This window comes from Herpailurus yagouaroundi, unplaced genomic scaffold, assembly GCF_014898765.1.
Source record: "Herpailurus yagouaroundi ecotype Mexico unplaced genomic scaffold, PumYag 140, whole genome shotgun sequence".
Lineage (NCBI taxonomy): Eukaryota > Metazoa > Chordata > Mammalia > Carnivora > Felidae > Herpailurus > Herpailurus yagouaroundi.
Genome location: NW_024412395.1, coordinates 95,810,817 through 95,833,020, shown reverse-complemented (window position 1 = coordinate 95,833,020; position 22,204 = coordinate 95,810,817). Strand labels below are relative to the sequence as shown.

At 44.3% G+C, this 22,204-nt stretch overlaps 1 protein-coding gene across 2 annotated transcripts in view; it reads right to left on the bottom strand.

Moving 5' to 3' along the window:
• Positions 1 to 1,295, bottom strand: part of CYP27A1 (cytochrome P450 family 27 subfamily A member 1) — a 34,719-nt gene extending 33,424 nt beyond the window's left edge. The window contains exon 1 of one of the 2 annotated variants that reach the window (XM_040476285.1): positions 1,081 to 1,295. Coding sequence is in view for 1 of the 2 variants with exons in the window: in XM_040476283.1 (XP_040332217.1) it covers positions 497 to 760 (264 nt within the window). In the remaining variant the exon portion in view is untranslated. Of the gene's footprint in view, positions 1 to 496; positions 1,058 to 1,080 lie in introns of those variants that run through there. The other variant, XM_040476283.1, reaches the window with a different exon arrangement.
• Positions 1,296 to 22,204: the final 20,909 nt, after the last annotated feature.

The window sequence follows — 22,204 nt, the reverse complement described above, 5'->3', positions numbered from 1 at the left end:
AAAAAAAAAAAATTAATGTTTATTTTTAAGAGAGAGAGAGAGGCAGAGTGCAAGCAGGGGAGGGGCAGAGAGAGAGGGAGACACTGAATCCAAAGCAGTCTCCAGGCTCCCAGCTGTCAGTACAGAGCCCAGCAAGGGATTCACACCCACGAACCCAGGGGTCATGACCTGAGCTGAAGTCAGGTGCTTAACTCTCTGAGCCACCCAGGCACCCCTACCCCTGTTCATTCCAAACCTGGTCTCCTGGTGCCCTCCTGATTCATACCACTCCGGGACCTATTCATTTCGGTTCACAGGGTTCTGTCTACCCTTCGCACATAATCCCTACAGATTTCCAGTCTATGACCATAGCTCCAGTCGGTCCTGAGCTAAATTCTCGTGTCCTTCACTTTTGGTCCAACGTGTCCCCATCTCCAGCTTCTTTATCCTTGTGCTCACCCCCCCCCCCCCGGGGCGGGGCCCCCCCCCCCGCCCCGCCCCGCCCCTGCTCGGTTACCTGGAGCTTGTGTAAGTGCAGAACGTAGCCTTGCACTAACAGCTGGAAGAAACTGCGCAGCTGCCCCGGCCCCGGAATCTCCTCCAGGGTCCGCAGCCTCCGGTCGCCAGGCCCGTTTCCAGGAGTTTCGGCGGTGGCCGAGACGGCGGCGGGGATCGCGGCCTTGGCTCTGGCCCCGTGCGGGCAAAGGCCAGGGAGGGCCACCCGCGTCCCCAGCAGCGCCCACCGCAGCCTCGCGCCCCTCAACGCAGCCACGCGATCCATGGCCCGCGCCGCCCGCGTCTTTGGACCGCGAGCGAAGAGCGCCTGGAACCCGCTCAGAGATCTATCCCAAGGGGGCGGGGTCAAGGCGCCAGCCGCCGGGTAGGCCGGGCGCAGGCTGGCCAGGCCCCTTACCGCTCACTTTCCCTCGCGGTCCTGAGCCTCTCCAACAGGACCTAACCGACGCACAGAAGCCACCTCCTCCAGCCGTGAGCCTGAGGCCCGGGGGAGGGGCCGGCCCACGCCGCCGCGGAGGCTGTCCCGGGGGATATACGGAGACCGCCCGAGCCCCGACTGTGGCCGCCAATGCCGCGACTCCCCACCTTGCTCTCTCGCGGACTCTCAGCGAGAACTTGAAGTTCTCTGGACGGTACTTTGGTTCGCAGTAGAACAAAGTTCTCGGAAGCCCCACCCAGTGAGTGAGACTGGCCGTCGTCTGACCTGCGGGTTGGCCACCCCAGGGCGCCATCGCCCCAGCTGTCCTCCCTTCCCCGGGAGCTGGAACAGGCTGCTGAGATTAAACCGGCCACTGGCTTTTCCTATGCGCCCGCTGGTTGTCCGAGCGCCCAGCCACTAGAGAAAAGAGAAGAAAAGAAAGAAAGAAAAGAAAACCCGTCCCAAATCCAAGGTCATCTGATTCCTGGAGGGTGAAAGCCAAACTGGCAAACAAATTTAAATATTAAGGGGTTGTTAATGCAATTCTACCCACCCCCCCCCCCCCCCAGCCCCCAACGCGCGCACACACACTCCTAAATCTGCCTAGGCAGCGTTTTTCAAAGTGCAGGTTGAGCCCAGATTTACAGAATTATTTTTTTAATAAGATAAAAAAGAATAAAGCAGTATAGAAAATACTGCCAATAAGAAAGATTATTGTTTCATGAATCCTTTTTTTCACATATATTCAAAGTATATTGAAAAGTTACTTCTATTTCAAAACGTTAAAAACATGGCTTGTACAAATATAAAATAAACACAGATCAAAGATTATGCAACCCATTAGTGAGAGAACCAGCAGGATGGTAAGGCTTGTTCTAAGAACACTGGAAGAACTGGTTTTTTTTTTTTTTTTTTTTTTTTTTTTTTTTGGTGTTTTTTTTTTTTTTAATATAAAGAGCCAGAAGGAGAAAGGGCACATTAGGTTCAAAGGGGCAACAATTAGAGGGTCAGCTAAGGTGGCTACATGTGGATTTATTTTTATTTATCCCTTTAGGGGACAGTTTCTTCAATCTGCGACTGAAAATCTTTCATCAGTTTGGGAGTTTTTCTGACATTATCTGTTCAAACATTTCTTCTACCCTAATCTGTTTTTCCATTTCTCTCCTAGGACTTCAGATTATACATATGTTAGACCTTCTGACTGATCCTTCCTGTCTTTTACCCACTTTTCTGCATTTTTTAAATCCTTTTTTCTCTTCTAGCTCATTAATTCTCTATTCAGCTGTGTCTAACCTACCGTTAAATCTGCCCATTGAATTCTTTTTAATGTTTATTTATTTTTGACGGGGAGAGAGAGAGAGACATAGCACGAGCTGGGGAGGGCAGAGAAAGGGAGACACAGAATCCAAAGCAGGCTCCAGGCTCTGATCTGTCAGCACAGAGCCTGACTCAGGCACCTCACCACTGATTCTTGATTTCGGCTTAGGTCGTGATCTCAAGGTATATGAGATTGAGCCCCACGCAGGGCTCCACGGTGAGGGCGGAGCCTGCTTGGGATTCTCTCTCTGTGTCTCTCTTTCTGTCCCTCCGCTCCTCAATAAATAAATAAACTTTAAAAAATGTTATTTATTTATTTATGTATTTATGTATTTATTTATTCATTCTAGTGTTTTATTTTGAGAGAGAGCAAGAGAACAAGTAGAAGAGATGTCAGCACAGAGCCTGACTTGGGGCTTGATCCCATGAACTGTGAGATCATGACCTGAGCCAAAATCAAGAATCGGTGGTGGGGTATCTTAATGGACTGAGCCACCAGGCACCCCTTAAATTTTTTTTTACTTTATTTCATTTCATTTTTTATAATTTATTTATTTATTTTTAAATTTCATCCAAGTTAGCATATAGTGCAACAATGATTTTAGGAGTAGATTCCTTAATGCCCTTTACTCATTTAACCCATCTCTCCCTCCCACAACCCCTCCAGCAACCCTCTGTTTGTTCTCCATATTTAAGAGTCTCTTATGTTTTGTCCCCCTCCCTGTTTTTATATTATTTTTGCTTCCCTTTCCTTGTGTTCATCTGTTTGTATCTTAAAGTACTCATATGAGTGAAGTCATAAGATATTTGTCTTTCTCTGACTAATTTCTCTTAGCATAATACCTTCTAGTTCCATCCACATAGTTGCAAATGATAAGATTTCATTCTTTTTGACTGCCAAGTAATTATCCATTGTATATATATATACCACATCTTTATCCATTCATTTGTTGATGGGCATTCGGGCTCTTTCCATACTTTGGATATTGTTGATAGGGCTGCTATAAACACTGGGGTGCATGTGCCCCTTTGAAACAGCACACCTGTATCCCTTGGATAAATACCTAATAATGCAATTGCTGGGTCATAGGGTAGTTCTATTTTTGATTTTTTGAGGACCCTCCATACTGGTTTCCAGAGTGGCTGCACCAGTTTGTATTCCCACCAACAACACAAAAGAGATCCTCTTTCTCCGCATCCTCGCCAACATCTGTTGTTGCCTGAGTTGTTCATGTTAGCCACTCTGACAAGTGTGAGGTGGTATCTCATCGTGGTTTTGATTTGTATTTCCCTGATGATGAGTGATGCTGAGCATTTTTTCATGTGTCAGCTGACCATCTTGATGTCTTCTTTGGAAAAGTGTTTATTCATGTCTTTTGTCCATTTCTTCACTGGATTATTTGTTTTTTGGGTGTTGAGTTTCCTAAGTTCTTTATAGATTTTGGATACTAACCCTTTGTCTGGTATGTCGTTTGCAAATATCTTCTCCCATTCCATCGGTTGCCTTTTAGTTTTGCTGATTGTTTCCTTCACTGTGCAGAATATTTTTATTTATTTTTATTTTTTTAATGTTTATTTATTTTTGAGACAGAGACAGGATGCGAGTGGGTTAGGGGCAGAGAGAGAGGGAGACACAGAATCCAAATCAGGCTCCAGGCTCCAAGCTGTCAGCACAGAGCCCGAGATGGGGCTCGAACTCACGAGCTGTGAGCTCATGACCTGAGCCGAAGTCAGACGCTCAACCGACTGAGCCACCCAAGCACCCCAGAAGCTTTTTATTTTGATGAAGTCCCAATAGTTCATTTTTGCTTTTGTGTCCCTTGCCTCTGGAGACATGTTAAGTAAGAAGTTGCTGCGGCCGAGGTAAAAGAGGTTTTTGCCCACTTTCTACTTGAGGATTTTGATGGCTTCCTCTCTTACGTTTAAGTCTTTCATCCATTTTGAGTTTATTTTTGTGTATGGTGTAAGAAAGTGGTCCAGGTTCATTTTTCTGCATGTCACTGTCCAGTTTTCCCAGCACCACTTGCTGAAGAGACTGTCTTTATTCCATCGGATATTCTTTCCTGCTTTGTCAAAGATTAGTTGGCCATATGTTCATGGGTCCATTTCTGGGTTTTCTATTCTGTTCCATTGATCTGAGCGTCTGTTCTTGTGCCAGTACCATACTGTCTTGATGATTACAGCTTTGTAATACAGCTTGAAGTCCGGGATTGTGATGCCTCCAGCTTTGGTTTTCTTTTTCAAGGTTGCGTCAGATATATGGGGTCTTTTCTGGTTCCATACAAATTTTAGGATTGTTTGTTCTAGCTCTGTGAAGAATGCTGGTGTTATTTTGATAGGTATTGCATTGAATATATAGATTGCTTTGGGCAGTATTGACATAAAAATGCATATTCTTATGGACCCGTTCTATTTCTTCTATGAAGCCCTTAATTATATCCTTTCATCTTTTTCCTGTTGTTGTTGTTGTTGTTGTTTCTTTCTTATTAGTTTGTTGGTCTTCTTTTCCTATTTCGGGAGATTAACCTTTCTCTGTTATATATACTACAAGTATTTTCTCCTGGTCATCTGTTCCCTATATCTTGGCTGTATTTAAGATATCTTTTGTTCATTTCTGTGTGGTCCAGTCTGGCAATTTTTCCTTTAATGACTTTTTGGTGTCAAATCTTGCTTGGGACTATCCCAAGATTGTTAGGGGGAAAAACTTTCATATACTTTACCTTATATTTAATAGCTTTGTTTTTTACATGCTGTATTTTTTTTTTTCACAATTAGCAAGTCAATCCATCTGAAATTAATTTTTGTTTCCGGTTTGACCTGGGGTGTTAACATATCTAATTATCCCACTGTTATTAAATTAAATAACATCTAATTATTCCAACATCATTTATTAAATAATAGCTCAGGAATTTGCTGGGGGTGCCCCCATCTCCTATCTGGGGGGAGCAGCATCCTTTAAATTATAAGACTTAGCAGATTTGATCTTCCATTTCACTCCAGAACATTCCTTTGGTGCCATGTAGCTTTCAGGAGCTGTCTCTGGATCATCCTCTGATATTACAATTACCACCTGCAGCTCAGAGCTACAGTTTACCCAAGGTTACCCTCCATCCTCACTGGAGGCCAGGAGGATATGGGAAGGGACATACGCATTCATATCACGCCACTCTGCCTCTTTAGTGTTCCCAACACCATACAGCACATTTTCAGAGGGGAATCCCTACATAGGAGAACCCAACGTTCTCCTTCAAGTTGCCCGAAGGTAGGCAGCTGGTGCCCTAGACCTTCATGACCCTGTGCTTCAGATGCTTCTTCCACAGCTTTCTAACTGGGTTCTGCAGCTCTGGTTTGTTCATTGTCCCTCTTGCATTCTCTTCTTCAAGTCTTGAAGTGGAGAAACTCTACTTTCCCTTCCTTGGGAAAACCCCACCTCTTCCCCAAGGAGCCTGGATTCTTTTCTTCAGAAAAGGTTCTGAGCCTTAGTTTGGTAGTTTCATCCAACCCTGAGTTTCAACCAATGGTCCCAGAGGCACAGGGTGGGTGGGCACCCAGCTCTTGGCCGATGATGAAGGAAGAACCTCCAGTTCCTATTTTATTCACAATATTCCCACCAGCGAACATGGCGCCAGGGTTGCTGACATGGTTCCTCTACCAGCTGACCTGTAAAAGTAAGCATCTCACTCTAGACAAATTACTTTTGTAATTTGTGCAGCCTAAACCGTATTGAAGCAAAAATATTTCCTTTTAAATTAAATAGAGTGAGTGAGCATCAATTATTTTGCTGAAGAACAAAGCAACTGGTTTCTCTCCTGCCTTTCTTGGGGTCTGGGAGAACTACTGGCATCACAGAAGCTCTACACTAGCTCTTAATGACTGCACTCTCTGACACCTGGCGAAAAGCACTTGCCTTAAACTCAAGTCAACAATTGTCCTCCAGGGGCGCCTGGGTGGCGCAGTCGGTTAAGCGCCCGACTTCAGCCAGGTCAGGATCTCGCGGTCCCTGAGTTCGAGCCCCGCGTCGGGCTCTGGGCTGATGGCTCAGAGCCTGGAGCCTGTTTCCGATTCTGTGTCTCCCTCTCTCTCTGCCCCTCCCCCGTTCATGCTCTGTCTCTCTCTGTCCCAAAAATAAAATAAACGTTGGAAAAAAAAAAACAACAACAACAACAAAAACAATTGTCCTCCAAATGGGGCGCCTGGGTGTCTCAGTCGGTTGAGCATCCAGCTTCAGCTCAGGTCATGATCTCATGGTCTGTGGGTTCAAGACCCACATCAGGCTCTGTGCTGACAGCTCAGAGCCTGGAACTTTCTTCGGATTCTGTGGTTCCCTCTCTCTCTGTCCCTCCCCCACTCATGCTCTGTATCTCTCTCTCTCTCTCTCTCTCTCTCTCTCTCTCTCTCTCTCTCTCTCAAAATAAATAAACATTAAAAAATTATCCTCCGATTGGGGATGGGATGGCATGGTCAATTCTTCCACACAATGTATCCCCATAGGTTTGAAATACCACATTTTTTATTCATTTCTAGTATGCATTTGAATCTATTTCTATTTCTCTGTTCTTCATCCCAGAGGCCAAAAGCCATAACAACTTTAGGTGAAACGGACCAGGCTGGGGATCAGAATAGGCAATGAGGGGGTGGGGGGTGTGCTGGGAATTGGGGCAACTACAGGATTCAGCCCCAGGGCAGCTACCACCCAGCTTCAGCCAAGTGTTTCCATGTGGGAATACAGGCCTGGTGTGGCTAGAACTCTTAGATTTTATTTTATTTTTTATTTTTTTTTAATGTTTATTTTTGAGAGAGAGAGAGATAGAGAGACAGAGTGTGAGCAGGGGAGGGGCACAGAGAGAGGAAGACACAGAATCTGAAGCAGGCTCCGGGCTCCCAGCTCTCAGCACAGAGCTCGACACAGGGCTGGAACTCATGAACTGTGAGATCATGACCTGAGCCTAGTCAGACGCTTAACCAACTGAGCCACCCAAGCGCCCCTGGAACTCTTAGATTTTAGAAGAGAAGCCCCCAAAATCTGAATTTTTATATGAAAACCTCCTACAGCTTTAATAAACAAATTAATCAGTGCAAACAAAATCTGTGTGTGTGCTGGTTTTCACCCCCTGCTTTATGCCCCAGTCTTCTCTCTGCCTGTTCCTGAGCTAATGCAGTCCCATTTGAAATACTGCTTGTGATGGACTGAATCGTCGACCCCCCAAATCCACGTGCTGAAGTCTTAACCCCCAGCACCTCAGAACGTGACTATATTTGGAGATAGGGCCTTTGAAGAGGTGATCGAGGTGAGACGAGGTTGAATGGCCCCTAAACTCACAGGACCTTATGGGGAGATTTGGACACAGACACACACACAGAGGAAACCAAGTGAAGACACCTGAGGAGGATGTCTACAAGCCAAAAAGAGAGAGGTCTTAGGAAAACACCAACCCCGCAGACACCTCGATCTCAGACTTCTGGCCTCCAGAACTGTGAGAAAATAAATGTCTGCTGGTCAAGCCACCCTGTCTGTGGTACTTTATAATAGCAGCCTGAGACAACTGATATACTGCCTCTTTTTTAAAAGTATTTATTTTTGAGAGAGAGAGAGAGAGAAAGAGGGAGAGAGGTAGAATGAGCGGGGGAGAGGCAGAGAGAGAGGGAGACACAGAATCTGAAGCAGGCTCCAGGCTCTGAGCTGTCAGCCTAACGCTGGGCTTGAACTTGCCAACTGTGAGATCATGACCTGAGCTGAAGTCAGACGCTTAACCGACTCAGCCACCCAGGCACCCCTATACTGCCTCTTTTTATTTTATTTTATTTTTTATTTTTTTAAATTTACATCCAAATTAGTTAGCATATGGTGCAACACTCATTTCAGGAGTAGATTCCTTAAAGCCCCTTATCTATTTAGCCCATCCCCCCTCCCACAACCCTTCCAGTAACCCTCAGTTTGTTCTCCATATTTATGAGTCTCTTATGTTTTGTCCCCCTCCCTGTTTTTATATTATGAGTGAAGTCATATGAGTGAAGTCATATGATTTTTGTCTTTCTCTGACTGACTAATTTCACTTAGCATAATACCCTCCAGTTCCATCCACGTCATTGCAAATGGCAAGATTGCATTCTTTTTGATTGCCGAGTAATACTCCATTGTATATATATACCACATCTTCTTTATCCATTCATCCATCGATGGATATTTCGGCTCTTTCCATACTTTGGCTATTGTCGACAGTGCTGCTATAAACATGGGGGTGCATGTGTCCCTTCGAAACAAACCTGTATCCCTTGGATAAATGCCTAGTAGTGCAATTGCTGGGTCGTAGGGTAGTTCTATTTTTAGTTTTTTGAGGAACCTCCCTAGTGTTTTCCAGAGTGGCTGAACCATCTTGCATTCCCATATACTGCCTCTTTTTAAAAAGACTACTGACATGGGACACCTGGGTGGCTCAGTTGGTTAAGTGTCTGACTCTTGATTTTGACCCAGGTCAGGATCTCACCATTTGTGAGTTCAAGCCTCACATTGGGCTCTGTGCTGACACTGAGAGGCCTACTTGGGATTCTCTCTCTCTCTCTCTCTCTCTCTCTCTCTCTCTCTCAAAATAAATAAATAAACTTAAAAAAGAAAAAAAACCTGCCTACTCACAGCTGTTTATTTGAATACCACAGTCTCCTTGAATAGTTAAAGGTCATTATTCTCCTTCTCCAGGGAAGAAAAACTAAAGTTCAGGGGCACCTGGGTGGCTCAGTCCATTGAAAGTCAGGCTTCAGCTTAGGTCATGATCTCATGGTTTGTGAGTTCGAGCCCCATGTCTGGCTCTGTGCTGACAGCTCAGAACCTGGAGCCTGCTTCTGATCCTGTGTCTCCCTCTTTCTCTGCCCCTCCCCTGATCGCACTCTTCCTCTCTCTCTCAAAATAAATAAGTAAACATTTAAAAAAAAAAAAAAAAAAAGGAAAACTAAAGTTCAGAGAGGTAAAGAAAGGTCAGTGGCAGAACTGGACTTTGAACCCAGGAATTGGGCACTGAGTTCAATGCTCTTTCCACTAGATGTGAGGGGAGAGAGGAAGGACGAAGTTGTATGAACATTTCTACTGCAGAAATTGGGAGGTGGAGAGGAGCTCACTATTATCCTGATAACCAGAGGCTGGGTGATGGCCCATAGGAAGGTAGGACCCCTTGCCTGGCCCCACATAATTATCTGCCTGGAGCAAACAGTGTCCTCCAGTCCTTGTGACTCGAGCCTTTGTGGGGGGAGCAGCTCACCATTATCCCAACCGGCGCTGCCTCCTGAGGTCTCTAGAAATTGCCCCAAGGATATATGCTGGCCTTCTGAGGCTGACATGCTCTTATTTGGAATTCCATTTTGTATCAGAAAGTTATCTTGCGCAAATTTAGGGACGCTTGCTGCTGTGTAATACAGAACTTGTCTGGTCTTTGTCCCCGAGTCCCGAGCTGGAGCCTCCAAGCTGTTGGAATTACATGAGGGATAGGAGTGTGGCAGCAGATCCCTAGATAGTTTCAGGATGGGGAGTAGTCATGCCAGAGAGCTTGCCCATATGTTAGATCCTGCCTATGTAACAAAATGCCAATAAAAACCCCAGATGCCAAAGCCCAGTTGAGTTTCCTGGTTGTCAAATGCAGGAATATTCTAGAACGGCGACACCTCCTGATTCCAAGAAGAGAGGACATGGAAGCTCCATTGCTCAAGATCCTCCTATTGGTCTCTTCTTTTGTCTGGTCCTCTTTCAGATGCTTTTTAATAAAACTGTAATTTTAAGGATAGAACTTTCCCAAGTTCTGTAAGTTATCCTTGTGAATTATCAAGCCTCATAAGGGTGTGGGAATCCCTGAAACTGCAGCCAGTTGGTCAAAAGCATAGGGGGCTTGGGGACCCCCCAACTTGCAGGTGGAATCTGAAGTGAGGGCAGTCTTGTTGGGGACTGTTCCCTTAACCTGTAAAGGCAACACTAACTCCCGCTAGTTTGTGTCAGAATTGCAGGTGCAATACTGTGGTTGGGTCTAATTTTAGGGAATTACATTGTGCCCAACACATGTGAAGATTCCAACCTGGTCTTCAGTTGCTATTGGCTCATACTGAAATGCCCTCATTTCTGCCTGACTGCACACTCCAACCCTATTCGTGACCAAAGGGTCTCACCCTTCCCCTGCCCCCCACCCATCACTGCACACACACAACTCTCTCCTGCCTCTGCATCCTTCATGGGCTCCTGGAAGCATCTGACTCTTCCTGAACTCAGGGCACGAACTTTGAGGTCATCTCAGGCCCATCTGCCTACATATCTCAGATGTCCTCATATTGGGCATGAGGGAATCTCTGGGACTTCCCTTCTGGAAGCTGGTACAGGTCTTTTCTGATCTCTGATTCTCAAAATCATTGGCAGAGGAGAAGTACAGGACACAGAGACACACATTAGCCTAGAAGAAGGAGGAAGAAGAGAGGAAGAAGGGAAAGGGAGAAGGAGGGAGAATTAACATTTGAGGGCTTATTCTGTGCCAAGCACTCTTCTGAGACTTTCCTAATATTAATTCACTTGATTCCTGCATCAACACTGAGGTTTATATTATTCTCCTAGTATTTGAGAAAGCAGAGGGGTGAGATTAAAAATAATCTGCCCAAGTCACACAGCTAGTAAAAATCAGAGTCCGGAATTCCAAAGCTGGGAGCCACAGTGATTGTGAATGCTTGTCGTGAGCACACTGTGAAGTTGTGTCTTTCCACAGGTCCATTTCATTCAGTCATAAAGCAGAGTTAGCGTCACTATAAAGCAGCTTCGGGATTCCAAACACAATGACATTTCACATGTTTAACGTGGCTTCCTAGAAGTCACACAGAGCAGGGCACCTCCTACAAGTCACACAACAAACAAGATCGAACAGGGGTAGGAAGTTAATGAACCAAAAGTGAAGGTAGTCTGATCCCCAGTTGGGATAAGGCCTCAATCCGCTCCTGGTCAGCTCCTGGCACTAGTAAGTGCTTATGCTGTTCAAGCAGTGAAGGGTCTCTGTTCTGTTTGGGGATCCACCGGCCAAAGCCTTCAGTGGCAGCTGCCTTTTTGAAGTGGTCAGACCCAGAGGGGTCAGTGTCCAGATTCTGATAGTTTGCTTCAAACATCCTCCCTTTCTAAAGGGATTTCATCTGTCTCGGGCCTTTGCAGACCTCCTCTGTTCCTGCTGGTTGTCAGTTCTGAGTGTGGCATCCCCCCGGTGCTGGTCTTTGCTGTGACGCTCTTAGCTGCTTGCGTCATTGCTTGACACAGGCCACTGTTTGACATGAGTGACTCCATCTTGCTCTCTGCAATGCTCTCGACTGACTTCCTTTTGCTAAACCTCCTCGTCATTGTCTCCCCATCTGCCACCTAAGGTACATCTTAGGCTCTTCAGAGCAGGAAATTCTGGCTGGCGGTCAGTAAGCAAATACGTTTTTCCTAAATATTTCATCATATGTCTGACCTTGAAATTTCGCAAACAAATAAATGACTATTTTCTTCCCTGCTGTGTGGGTCTTTCCCTAAAAAGAATGAGATAAAACACGCCAGCCACTGCTTCCTTGATGGGAGAGGGCCCCTCGATGAAAAGGGAGTGACCAGGAGTGCCGCTGTTCTCTGACACATGAATGCGGCTCCCTATCCTGACACAAAAGAACTTATTGAAACAAGAGGCAGCCAGATATAGTGAAAAGAGCAAGGTGGTATGAAAATGCTCACGATGTTTCGTTAAGAAACAACAAGTCACAAAACCATTTCAACAATTCATCTGTCTCTCTCTCTCTCTCTCTCTCTCACAAACACACACAATTGGAAAGATGCATACCAAAATTAATAACGGTGGTGAATTACATGTGACTTTCATTCTTTATACTTTTTCTGTATGTTGTCTTAACTTTTTAAATCAATTTCTTGATAATTATAAACATAATTATAATATAATAAATATAATATAATACAACTCCAAAAATTAATTTCTTTATAATTTCTTTACAATTATGTTACTTACTAGCTATGAGACTTTGAGCAAATTATATATAACCCCTTGAGTAAGCCTCAGTTCTCCACAATTAAATAAGAATAAAACCTACCTGGGGTGCCGGGGTGGTTCGGTCAGTTAGGTGTCCAACTCTTGAGTCCAGCTCAGGTCATGATCCCACAGTTCGCGAGTTCAGCCCTGGCATCATGCTCCTCGCTGATGATGCAGAGCCTGCTTGGGATTCTCTCTCTCTCTCACTCTCTCTCTCTCTCTGCCCTTCCCCTGCTTGCACTCTCTCTCTCTCTCTCTCTCAAAATAAATAAATAGGGGCGCCTGGGTGGCGCAGTCGGTTAAGCGTCCGACTTCAGCCAGGTCACGATCTCGCGGTCCGTGAGTTCGAGCCCCGCGTCGGGCTCTGGGCTGATGGCTCGGAGCCTGGAGCCTGTTTCTGATTCTGTGTCTCCCTCTCTCTCTGCCCCTCCCCCGTTCATGCTCTGTCTCTCTCTGTCCCAAAAATAAATAAACGTTGAAAAAAATAAATAAATAAATAAATAAATAAATAAATTTTTCTAAAATTCTTTAATAAAAAGAATAAAACATACTTAATTTACAGGGCTGTTGTAAGAATGGAAGATAATATAAGTTCATCACTCAATTAATTATCATTATTATAATATACCAGAGTGTCCTGTTTAATCATTAACCAAAGCTTCGTTTATTTCTTTTAACAAATGGAGAGAAAGTATTGATTCAGGAGGCCTGGGATAGGGCTTGAATTCTCCATTTCTAACAAGCTCCTGGCCCACAGACCACATTTTGAGTAGCAGGTCGAGAGGGATGAAGACACTGAGGAAGAAGATCACTACAGGTATTTTTATACTGGGAGCATTTGGAAATTCTGGAAACAGGCAGGATGTTGAAAGTCCAGGCTTTCATTTCAAGAAGAACCACTCATGGGGGAGAGAAACTAGAAAAAAATGTTGGCAGAACTCATGGGGGATTTCCAGCACACAGCATTACTCTCTCAGGACATTTGTCAAAGCCTAGGGCTGCAAAGTGAGAGACTGAAAATCTAAGAAGGAAAGCCTCCAGAAAGCCAAGTGTTGCTTTCAGGAGTCTTGCAATATATAGTAGAATTAAAATGCAACTTTAAATAAGGGGTTCTGCTCACGCAATTCCAACGTGTCTGTTGGGGTGGAGAGGCCACACCACCAAGTGATGCTTGGACACCAGCTGGCTGTCCTACAATTCAACTCAGTTCTGACACTGTTCACATCCACATCAGATTCCACAGGTTATGTGCCAAGTCCCACAAGAGTGCCCCCCACCCCTACAGATGCGAATTGCAAGCCCAGGTTGTTACCTGTGCTTCTGACCACCCAGCTACAGATTGGAGGTTCCCATGACTGGTCTTCAGATGCCAGTCACAACAAGTGCAGGTTGTTATCTGTACTTCTGACCGACTAGCTATAATGCAGACGGTCCTAGGTTTTGGGCTTTAATTTGCTAGAGCAGTTCACAAAACTCAGGAAACCCAATTACTCACTGAATTATTAGTTTATTAAAAATAATTTAAAAGAGGGGCGCCTGGGTGGCTGTCGGTTGAGCGTCCGACTTCGGCTCAGGTCATGATCTCACAGTTTGTGGGTTCAAGCCCTGCGTCGGGCTCTGTGCTGACAGCTCAGAGCCTGGAGCTCGCTTCGGATTCTGTGTCTCCCCCTCTCTTTGCCCCTCCCCTGCTCATGCTCTGTCTCTCTCTGTCTCAAAAATAAATAGAAACATTTAAAAAATTTTTTTAAAAAGAAAGAAAAAAGAAAAAAAACAATTACAATAATATACCGTAATAAAAAAAGAAAAAATAATAATTTAAAAGAAGATAAATCAACAGCCAGATGAAGAGAAACATAGGACAATACCCAGAACAAAAGCACTTCTGTCCCCATGGAGTTTGGGCCCAGCACCGTGACATGTGGAAGCGTTCTGGCTCCCCAAACTGGAAGCTTTCCAAACCCTATCCTTTGGGTTTTTTATTGGAGGCTTCATTACAGAGGCATGTTGATTAGATCATTAGCTGTTGGTGATTGATCCAACCTCCAGTCCCTTTCCCCTCCCTGGAAATCAGGGGGAGGGACTGAAAGTTCCATCCCTCTGCTCACTGTTGGTTCCCCTGGCAACCAGCCCACATTCTTAGGTGCTTTCCAAAAGTCACCTTATAGGGGCACCTGGGTGGCTCAGTCAGTTAAGCATCCGACTTTGGCTCAGGTCATGATCTCACTGTTCACGAGTTTGAGCCCTGCATGGAGCTCTGTGCTGACAGCTTAGAGCCTGGAGCCTGCTTCAGATTCTGTCTCTCTCCCTCTCTGCCCCTCCCCCAGTCATTCTGTCTCTTTCAGGAAATTCCTAGGGTCTTGAAAGCTGTGAGCCAGGAACCATGGATGAAGATCAAATTTATATGAGAAATATATTTTGGCCATCTGCGTGACTGGCTATACGTAATCTAAATCACAACAATAATGCAAAAAGCAGGAAGGAGTGAATGGAGCTAACGTGTTCTAATTATGCATTAAAACCAGTAATTTGTATTAGACTTCTGCTATGGCTGCATAACAAACTGTCCAAAGAATTAGCAACTTAAAACAACCTTCACTGCATTATGCGTACAGATTCTGTGAGCCAGGAATCTGGAGCAGGCACAGCGGGAATGACTTGTTTCTGTTCATCTATGATGTCTGAAACCTCAGTCTGAAAGATTCAAAGGCCAAGGGACTGGAAGAATCTGGAAGTGCCTGATGGCTCAGAGACAAGAACTGTTGTCCAGAGCGTCCTCACATGGCTTTTCTGTGTGGCTTGGCTTCTGCAAAGTACAGCAGCTTCGAGGGAGTAGGATTTACTACATGACAGCTAAGCGCTGCAAGCAGGAGTGTTCCAAAGAAGGCAGAAGCTGCGTCATCTTTTATTACCCAGCTTCAAAAGGGATACAGCATCCCTTCTGCCATACTCTTCAGCCAGAGCAGTAACATGCTCTCCTAGATCCAAGAGGCGGGAAATCAGACCCGGATTCCTAACAGAAGAATGGTGAGGCCAGTTGTAGATTACACGTGTTTTCAGAGATATTGTTGCAGTCAGCTTTGGAAAAAACAGCCTCCCACACTAGCCATCTGTTTGGGGTGATGAAATATTTGGAGTAGGCAGTGATAATGGTTGTGTAACAAGGCACGTGTAATTAACGCTACTGGGTTGTACATTTAAAATGGCTAAAATGGCAAATTTTATGTTATATATATTTTACCACCATAAAAAATTAGAGAGGGAGGAAGAGGAGAGAAAGAAGGAAAGGAAAAAGAGACAGATAGCAGGAGACCCAGACCAGCCCAGGGCTGAAATAGGTAGGAGTTAGGTGGGAAATTAGGCATGGCATTCCAGAGAGGAAAGCTGGATTCTGTGTCCATGCCCCTAGCTGTGCATATAATTTGTACCCCGCCCCCTCCAAGATTCCTCAATCTAGAAGCTTGTTAGAGGCTATGTAGAGAGTTTGAAGGATAGTAGAAGGTTTGGCTGGACCCATGACAAAGTGTACTCACTAGAGTAAATGAGAGGTTAAGAATAAAACCAAAGGGGACGGCTGGGTGGCTCAGTCAGTTAAGTGTCTGACTCTTGATTTTGGCTCAGGTCATGATCTCACAGTTCATGAGTTCAAGACTCGCATCAGGCTCAGCACTGACAGTATGGAGCCTGCTTGGGATTCTCTTTCCCTCTCTTGTCTCTTCTCTCTCTTTCTCTCTCTCAGTAAACAAAGTTAAAAAAAAAAGAAGAAAACCAAAGGACCAACTTCCATTTTCAAACCCACAAACCCACAATTTCAACAAAAGGCTTATGGGACCAACCTTGGAAGACTAACTTACAATTCTAACATTACTGAGTTTCTCGGAACCAAGCTTCAGAGAATAGTGCCATTAAACTGGGGAGCGAATGTATTGGGTGGCAGAATCACCAGCATAGTCCCTGGAGAGGTGCGATGCCTGAATGATATTGTGTGGATGGATACTTGTATAACAAGGATGTGTAAGGGTTAAATTGTAGTGTAGGGCTAACGCTCAGCTTGAAAAATAACAACTTTGCGGGGCGCCTGGGTGGCGCAGTCGGTTAAGCGTCCGACTTCAGCCAGGTCACGATCTCGCGGTCCGGGATTTCGAGCCCCGCGTCAGGCTCTGGGCTGATGGCTCAGAGCCTGGAGCCTGTTTCCGATTCTGTGTCTCCCTCTCTCTCTGCCCCTCCCCCGTTCATGCTCTGTCTCTCTCTGTCCCAAAAATAAATAAACGTTGAAAAAAAAGAAAAAGAAAAATAACAACTTTGTTCTGACACTGAAGATCAAAAGATAACAGCCTTGCTTTTACTCTTGTAAATCATACTTCATACTCTTGTGAATCTGGCTTTACCAATGAAGGAAACAAAAGCTCAAAAAAAGAGCATCAGAGACAAGATCAAGGAGATCCACTGGTTGCAACTTAGCGGCAGAAAGTCTAAAATAATCACCTCATTTGATAACTGTTTCTGACTCATGTGGCAACTGTTTCTAACTCATCTGGGAACTGTTTCTCTGTTCTGTTCCCAGGTAATGATAAAACGATGTGATCGGCTTTAAAAACTCTGTACCCTGGCTGTTCAGAGCCACACTCTTATCAAGAGTGTTGGTCCCGATCCGTCGGCCTTGCCTCTCATTATAATAAACTTTGTTGTGACTGTCACTGTTGCCTGTAGCATTCTGTTTCAGGAGTCGTGTGGATGCAACAGATGCAGTAATGCTACCAAACAATAGGTACATTGTCTGTTCAAAATGAGGGGCTAAACAGTTTCCAGTATTGCTAGCACATGCTCTTTTTTTTTTTTTTTTTTGAGATTTGATGTCTGATCTTATTTGTTACTCTTAGAAAATCTCATTTTTTTAATGTTTATTTATTTTTGAGAGAGAGAGGGAGACAGAGCATGAGCAAGGCAGGAGGGGGAGGGGGAGGCAGGCAGAAAGAGAAGGAGACACAGAATCCAAAGCAGGCTTCAGGCTCTGAGCTGTCAGCATAGAGCCTGACATGGGACTTGAACTCGTGAACTGCGAGATCATGACCTGAACCAAAGTCGGACACCCAACCAACTACGCCACCCAGGGATCCCAGAAAATCTCTCTTTTTTTTTATTTTGTTTTTTATATTTGGAGAGAGAGAGAGAGCTGGGGAGAGGGGGAGAGGGAGAGAAAGATTCCCAAGCAGACTCCACACTCAGCATGGAGCCCAAGTGGGCCTAGATCCCACGACTCTGGGATCATGACCTGAGCCGAAATCAAGGGTCAGATGCTCAACCGACTGAGCCACCAAGGCGCCCAGAAAATCTCATTGTTGCCTGGACTCAGAGGTAGAAGCTCTCAGAAAGGGCAGCCTCTGTTTCTTGGCAACCTGTTCCTGGCGCTTTCCTTTGACCTCCTTCATGCTCTTGGCCAAAAGTTTAGTGTCTTCTTATTTTTTCTTAGAACTTATTTTTCTTATTTTTCTTAGAACTCTGTGTCTTCTGAGCAATACGCCGACATTTGCCTTGGAGGTTACGTGGAGTAACAAGACGCTGAATCTTGGGCGCCTTGGTTCTAGGTTTCTTACCTTCTTTGTTTAAGAGCCCCATCACAACACACTGGCAGACATCATCTTCTTTAAAGAGACTGAGAAGTTTGCGGATTCTTCTAGCTCTTTTGGGCCCCAGGCAACAAGGCACAGGAGCATCCGTGAGTCCAGGAATATCCTTCTCCCCATTTTTCACGATGACCAAGTTGAGAACACTGAGGTTGGCATCCACAGCATAGCCCTGAACAGATCTGCACTTTCTTTCTCCAGTCCTCCTAGGTCTGTAGCAGGAATGTCCCTTACTCAGCGGCCGTACACTTCTCGTAAGAGGTATAAAGTTTCCGGTCATCATCCACGTCAATGAGTCTCTGGCAGCCAGCAGCTTGGAAGGACATGTTCAGTTTCATCCTAAAGCTGCTTACCACCTCCAAGGCGCTACGAAAAAGAGTTTTGTCATCACATGTTCTAAGCACTGATGGGGACATTAGATTTTATAGTTTTACCCAGAGAGTTGGATTCACCTGCTGCTAAATGGGACACGAGCAAGATAGAGGAGAAAATCTAGAAATGGAATGTGTAGGGGCCCAGGGCAGGCCGCCCCAAGATGGGCCGCTTTGGCATGAAGATTTCAAGCTGAGGGCAATTAAAGCCCTGTGGGCTCAATAAAAGTTTCGCCCCTCCCTTAACTACTCAGAAGAATTTAAATTGGGGATCTTTCCCAAAACAATGGTTATTACCAGATAAATTCTATCTGAGTGACCCATCTGTATGGCAGGGAAAACAGCTACCAAACACCTGCTCTTGTTATCACCCTGTGATGTGCATTCCTTCCCTCTGAAGTCCCAGATCCCTACCCGCTTCTCCTTAGTTCAGGATGACATATATCCCTCATTTTGCCTGACGTCAGAATTTCCATGTCTGTTTGGATTCCTTGTACATATACTCTTAAATTTTATTTTCTCTGTTAATTTGTCTCATGTCAATTTTTTTTCTTTTTTTTTAAATGTTTATTTATTTTTGAGAGACAGCGAGAGACAGAGAGACAGAGCATGAGCAGGGGAGGGGCAGAGAAAGAGAGAGGGAAACACAGAATCGGAAGCAGGCTCCAGGCTCTGAGCTGTCAGCACAGAGCCCGACACAGGGCTTAAACTCAGGAACCGTGAGATCATGACCTGAGCCAAAGTTGGATGCTTAACTGACTGAGCCACCCCGGCGCTCCTCAATTTTTTCTTAGTCCAGCTAGAAGGACCTTGAAGGGGACAGGATATTCTGACCCCTCGATACATTTACTGATACACCTCATTCTACTTCTGTGATGTTCTCACCCATGTCTTCCTTTGCACTTGTTTAACTGGGGAGTCGGATGCTGAAATCTGGACAAAGTAAAAATCTCTATTCGACTTTACAAAATATTTATCGAGGGGCCAGATGGAAAGACAACCGTCTCCAAAGATGGGAAATAAATTATTTCAACCCTGTGGATTTTAAATTCCGTTAGGCCTGAGTGGCTCAGTCAGTTAAGCGTCCGACTTTCGCTCAGGTCATGATCTCACGGTTTATGGGTTCAAGCCCTGCATCAGGCTCTGTGCTGAAAGCTCAGGGCCTGGAGCCTGTTTAGGATTCTGTGTTTTTCTCTCTGTCCCTCCTCCGCTCACACTCTGTCTCTCTCTCAAAATAAAGAAATAAACATTAAAAAAATATTTTTTAAAGATTTAAATTGTTAGGTGGGATTAGAACAGACTTTAGTCTAGGACTAATTTTTCCCCATTATTGAGGCTATATACCTCTGAATGTTCAATCTGATGTCCCGTGAATTATTGGGGGACCCAATCTATTTGGGGGGACCATAATCTATTCCTGTCCCTATATGAGTTCTGAGGACTGTTCCCTTAGGTGGGTTTCCCCTCAGGTGTGGGTGGTGTTTTCTCAAGCATGCGCTGGTCAGAATTCAGCTGAAGACAGAAAAGGTTCCTCTGTAGATCTCCTGAACACTTTCCCTGTCCCTTCTCTGGGTGGAGCTCTCTTCTTTGAGAATCTGCCTATGAATTCCTGGTCTCCCCAACTCCTAGTTCCCCTTCTCCAACTCAGGGGCTCTAAGAAGCTCCCCCTGGCCTCCAACTCCCTGAGTTTTGGCCTAGAAACTCTCTCCAGGCAGTAAGCTGGGGCAAACACAAGGTCACATGCTTTGTTTCCCATCTCTCAGGTCCTATGCTGCCTGTTGTCCAGGGTCCGAAAATCATTGTTTCATATTTTGTCCAATTTTTTTAGTTGTTTCCTGGGGGAAGTATAAATCCAATCCCTTTTACTTCATCTTGTCTCAAAACAATCATGTAGATTTTAAATTAGAAAATGTTATTGCTGTCTCTCTTAAAAACTGTTCATGACTCCAAACATATGTTTTCTTTCATACTGAGGAGTTGGTTTACCATCTGCAATATTAGGGGAGGGTTTTTTGTCAAGAAAGGTGACAGATGGCAGTGGGGGAGGCGCCTGGGTGGCTCAGTCAGTTAAGTGTCTGACTCTTGGTTTCAGCTCAGGTCATGATCTCATGGTTCAGGAGTTCAAGTCCCACATCATCAAGTCCCACCAGGCCATCAGCACAGAGCCTGGTTGGGATTCTCTCTCTGCCCCTCCCCTGTTCATGCTCTCTCTCAGATTAAATAAACTTAAAAAAAAAGATAGGTGACAGGTGAGAGTTGGCAAAACTCTTTAATGACACTACAAGTGTCTCTGTAGAATTAATTAGCTACTGGTTGTTCACTATGAGGGATATAGCACTGGTCTTGAATTTGACTTCTCATAGAAATAAAATACAATGTAATTTGCAGTTTGAACTTCTCGATTCCATTTTATGAGGTCTTTTTTTTTTTTTTTTTTTTTTTTTTTTTTTACAGCTGCATCTCTGAGGTATACAGTGAGGTAACGTTTAGCGTATGTAATCACTAGGAGATCTGTTAGTGTAAATGCAGGTCATTTCATTCTAAACACAGGCCACTTAATTTAGAGTAGTATGAGTAAAGTAAATCTTGAGACAAAAGAAAAGGAAAGGAAAGGTAAAGAAGAAAACCAAACCTCCATTTCCAAACCCACAGTTTGGGAATGTGCCATAGATATTAGAATAATGGTGCTGGAAACTCCTTTTGACAACTGGCAGAAGTTTTTATATGGCCATATACTATTTCATCATTTTCAGTAGATGAAAATGTATAACACTATATGGGGCAAAAACATACTAAACATCATTTATAAATCATTTAATTATTACTTTTTGAACAGTTAGGGCACCTTTGATCGTATGATTAATTCACTGTCACATTTGTCAATCTTCTAACATTTTTTGACTCTTTTTTGGCTTCACAGGCCATCCTTCCTTCAGCCTAGATCTTCCCATTGATTTCTGAGGTTGGTAACTGCTACAAAGTACTAGGAAACTGGGTGGTACATGCATTCCTTAATTCATTCAATAACCTTGGCCAAGTCATCTAAACTCTCCGAACCCCATTCTTCTTATCTAAAAAAGAGATAATAATATCAATATTGAAAGAAGTTTTTAGTGTGTGTGTGTGTGTGTGTGTGTGTGTGTGTGTGTGTGTGCACGCACATGTGTGTCTACACCAAGAACAATGCCTGAATCATAAGGGACACTCACTAATTTGTTTGGCTTAAGCATCCATTATAAGGAGAGAAGTACACAAATTAACAAAATGTCTAGAATACCTCCTCCAGGAACTATGATTTATTTCTCTTCTGAAATACATCATGATGAGATTTTCAATGTCAAAGACTTCATCTTTTAATATCACAACCCATAAGAAGGGCGATTTGTCTAGGCTAGAGAGGGAATGCAGAAAAAAATTCTTTCATCTCTAGGGATTTGAGACTTTTCCTGTCTGACAGAGGCAACAGAATCAGTGATATTTGTATCAGCTATAGTCTCAGATATGATTGCTGAGATGGCTGTACTTACCAAGCCCATGGATCCTGGTTCTGAATTAGTTTCCCAACAAGAGAGATGTCTAAAATTTGTATTCCTCTGCCAAAGAACATTCAGATTTGGGACGTCTGGTTTCAATTGGACTATCTTTCAAATTTTAAATATATCATGCACTCAAGGACTATCATAATTATTCTAGAGAGCTGCATACCGAGACTGATCCTGTCATTGTCACAGCATTATCAGTAGCTGATCTGAGCCAGGAACTCCACTCCCAGGTATATACTTCTGATGCATTGAATTGTATGCCCCCAGATTAATATATTGAATCCTGACCCTCAGTGCCTCATACTGTGATCTTATTTGGGGATAGGGTCATTGAAGGATGTAACTCGTTGAAATTATACTAGAATAGGGTGAGCCCCTATTCCAATCTGGTGTCCTTATGGAAAGGAGAAATTTAGAC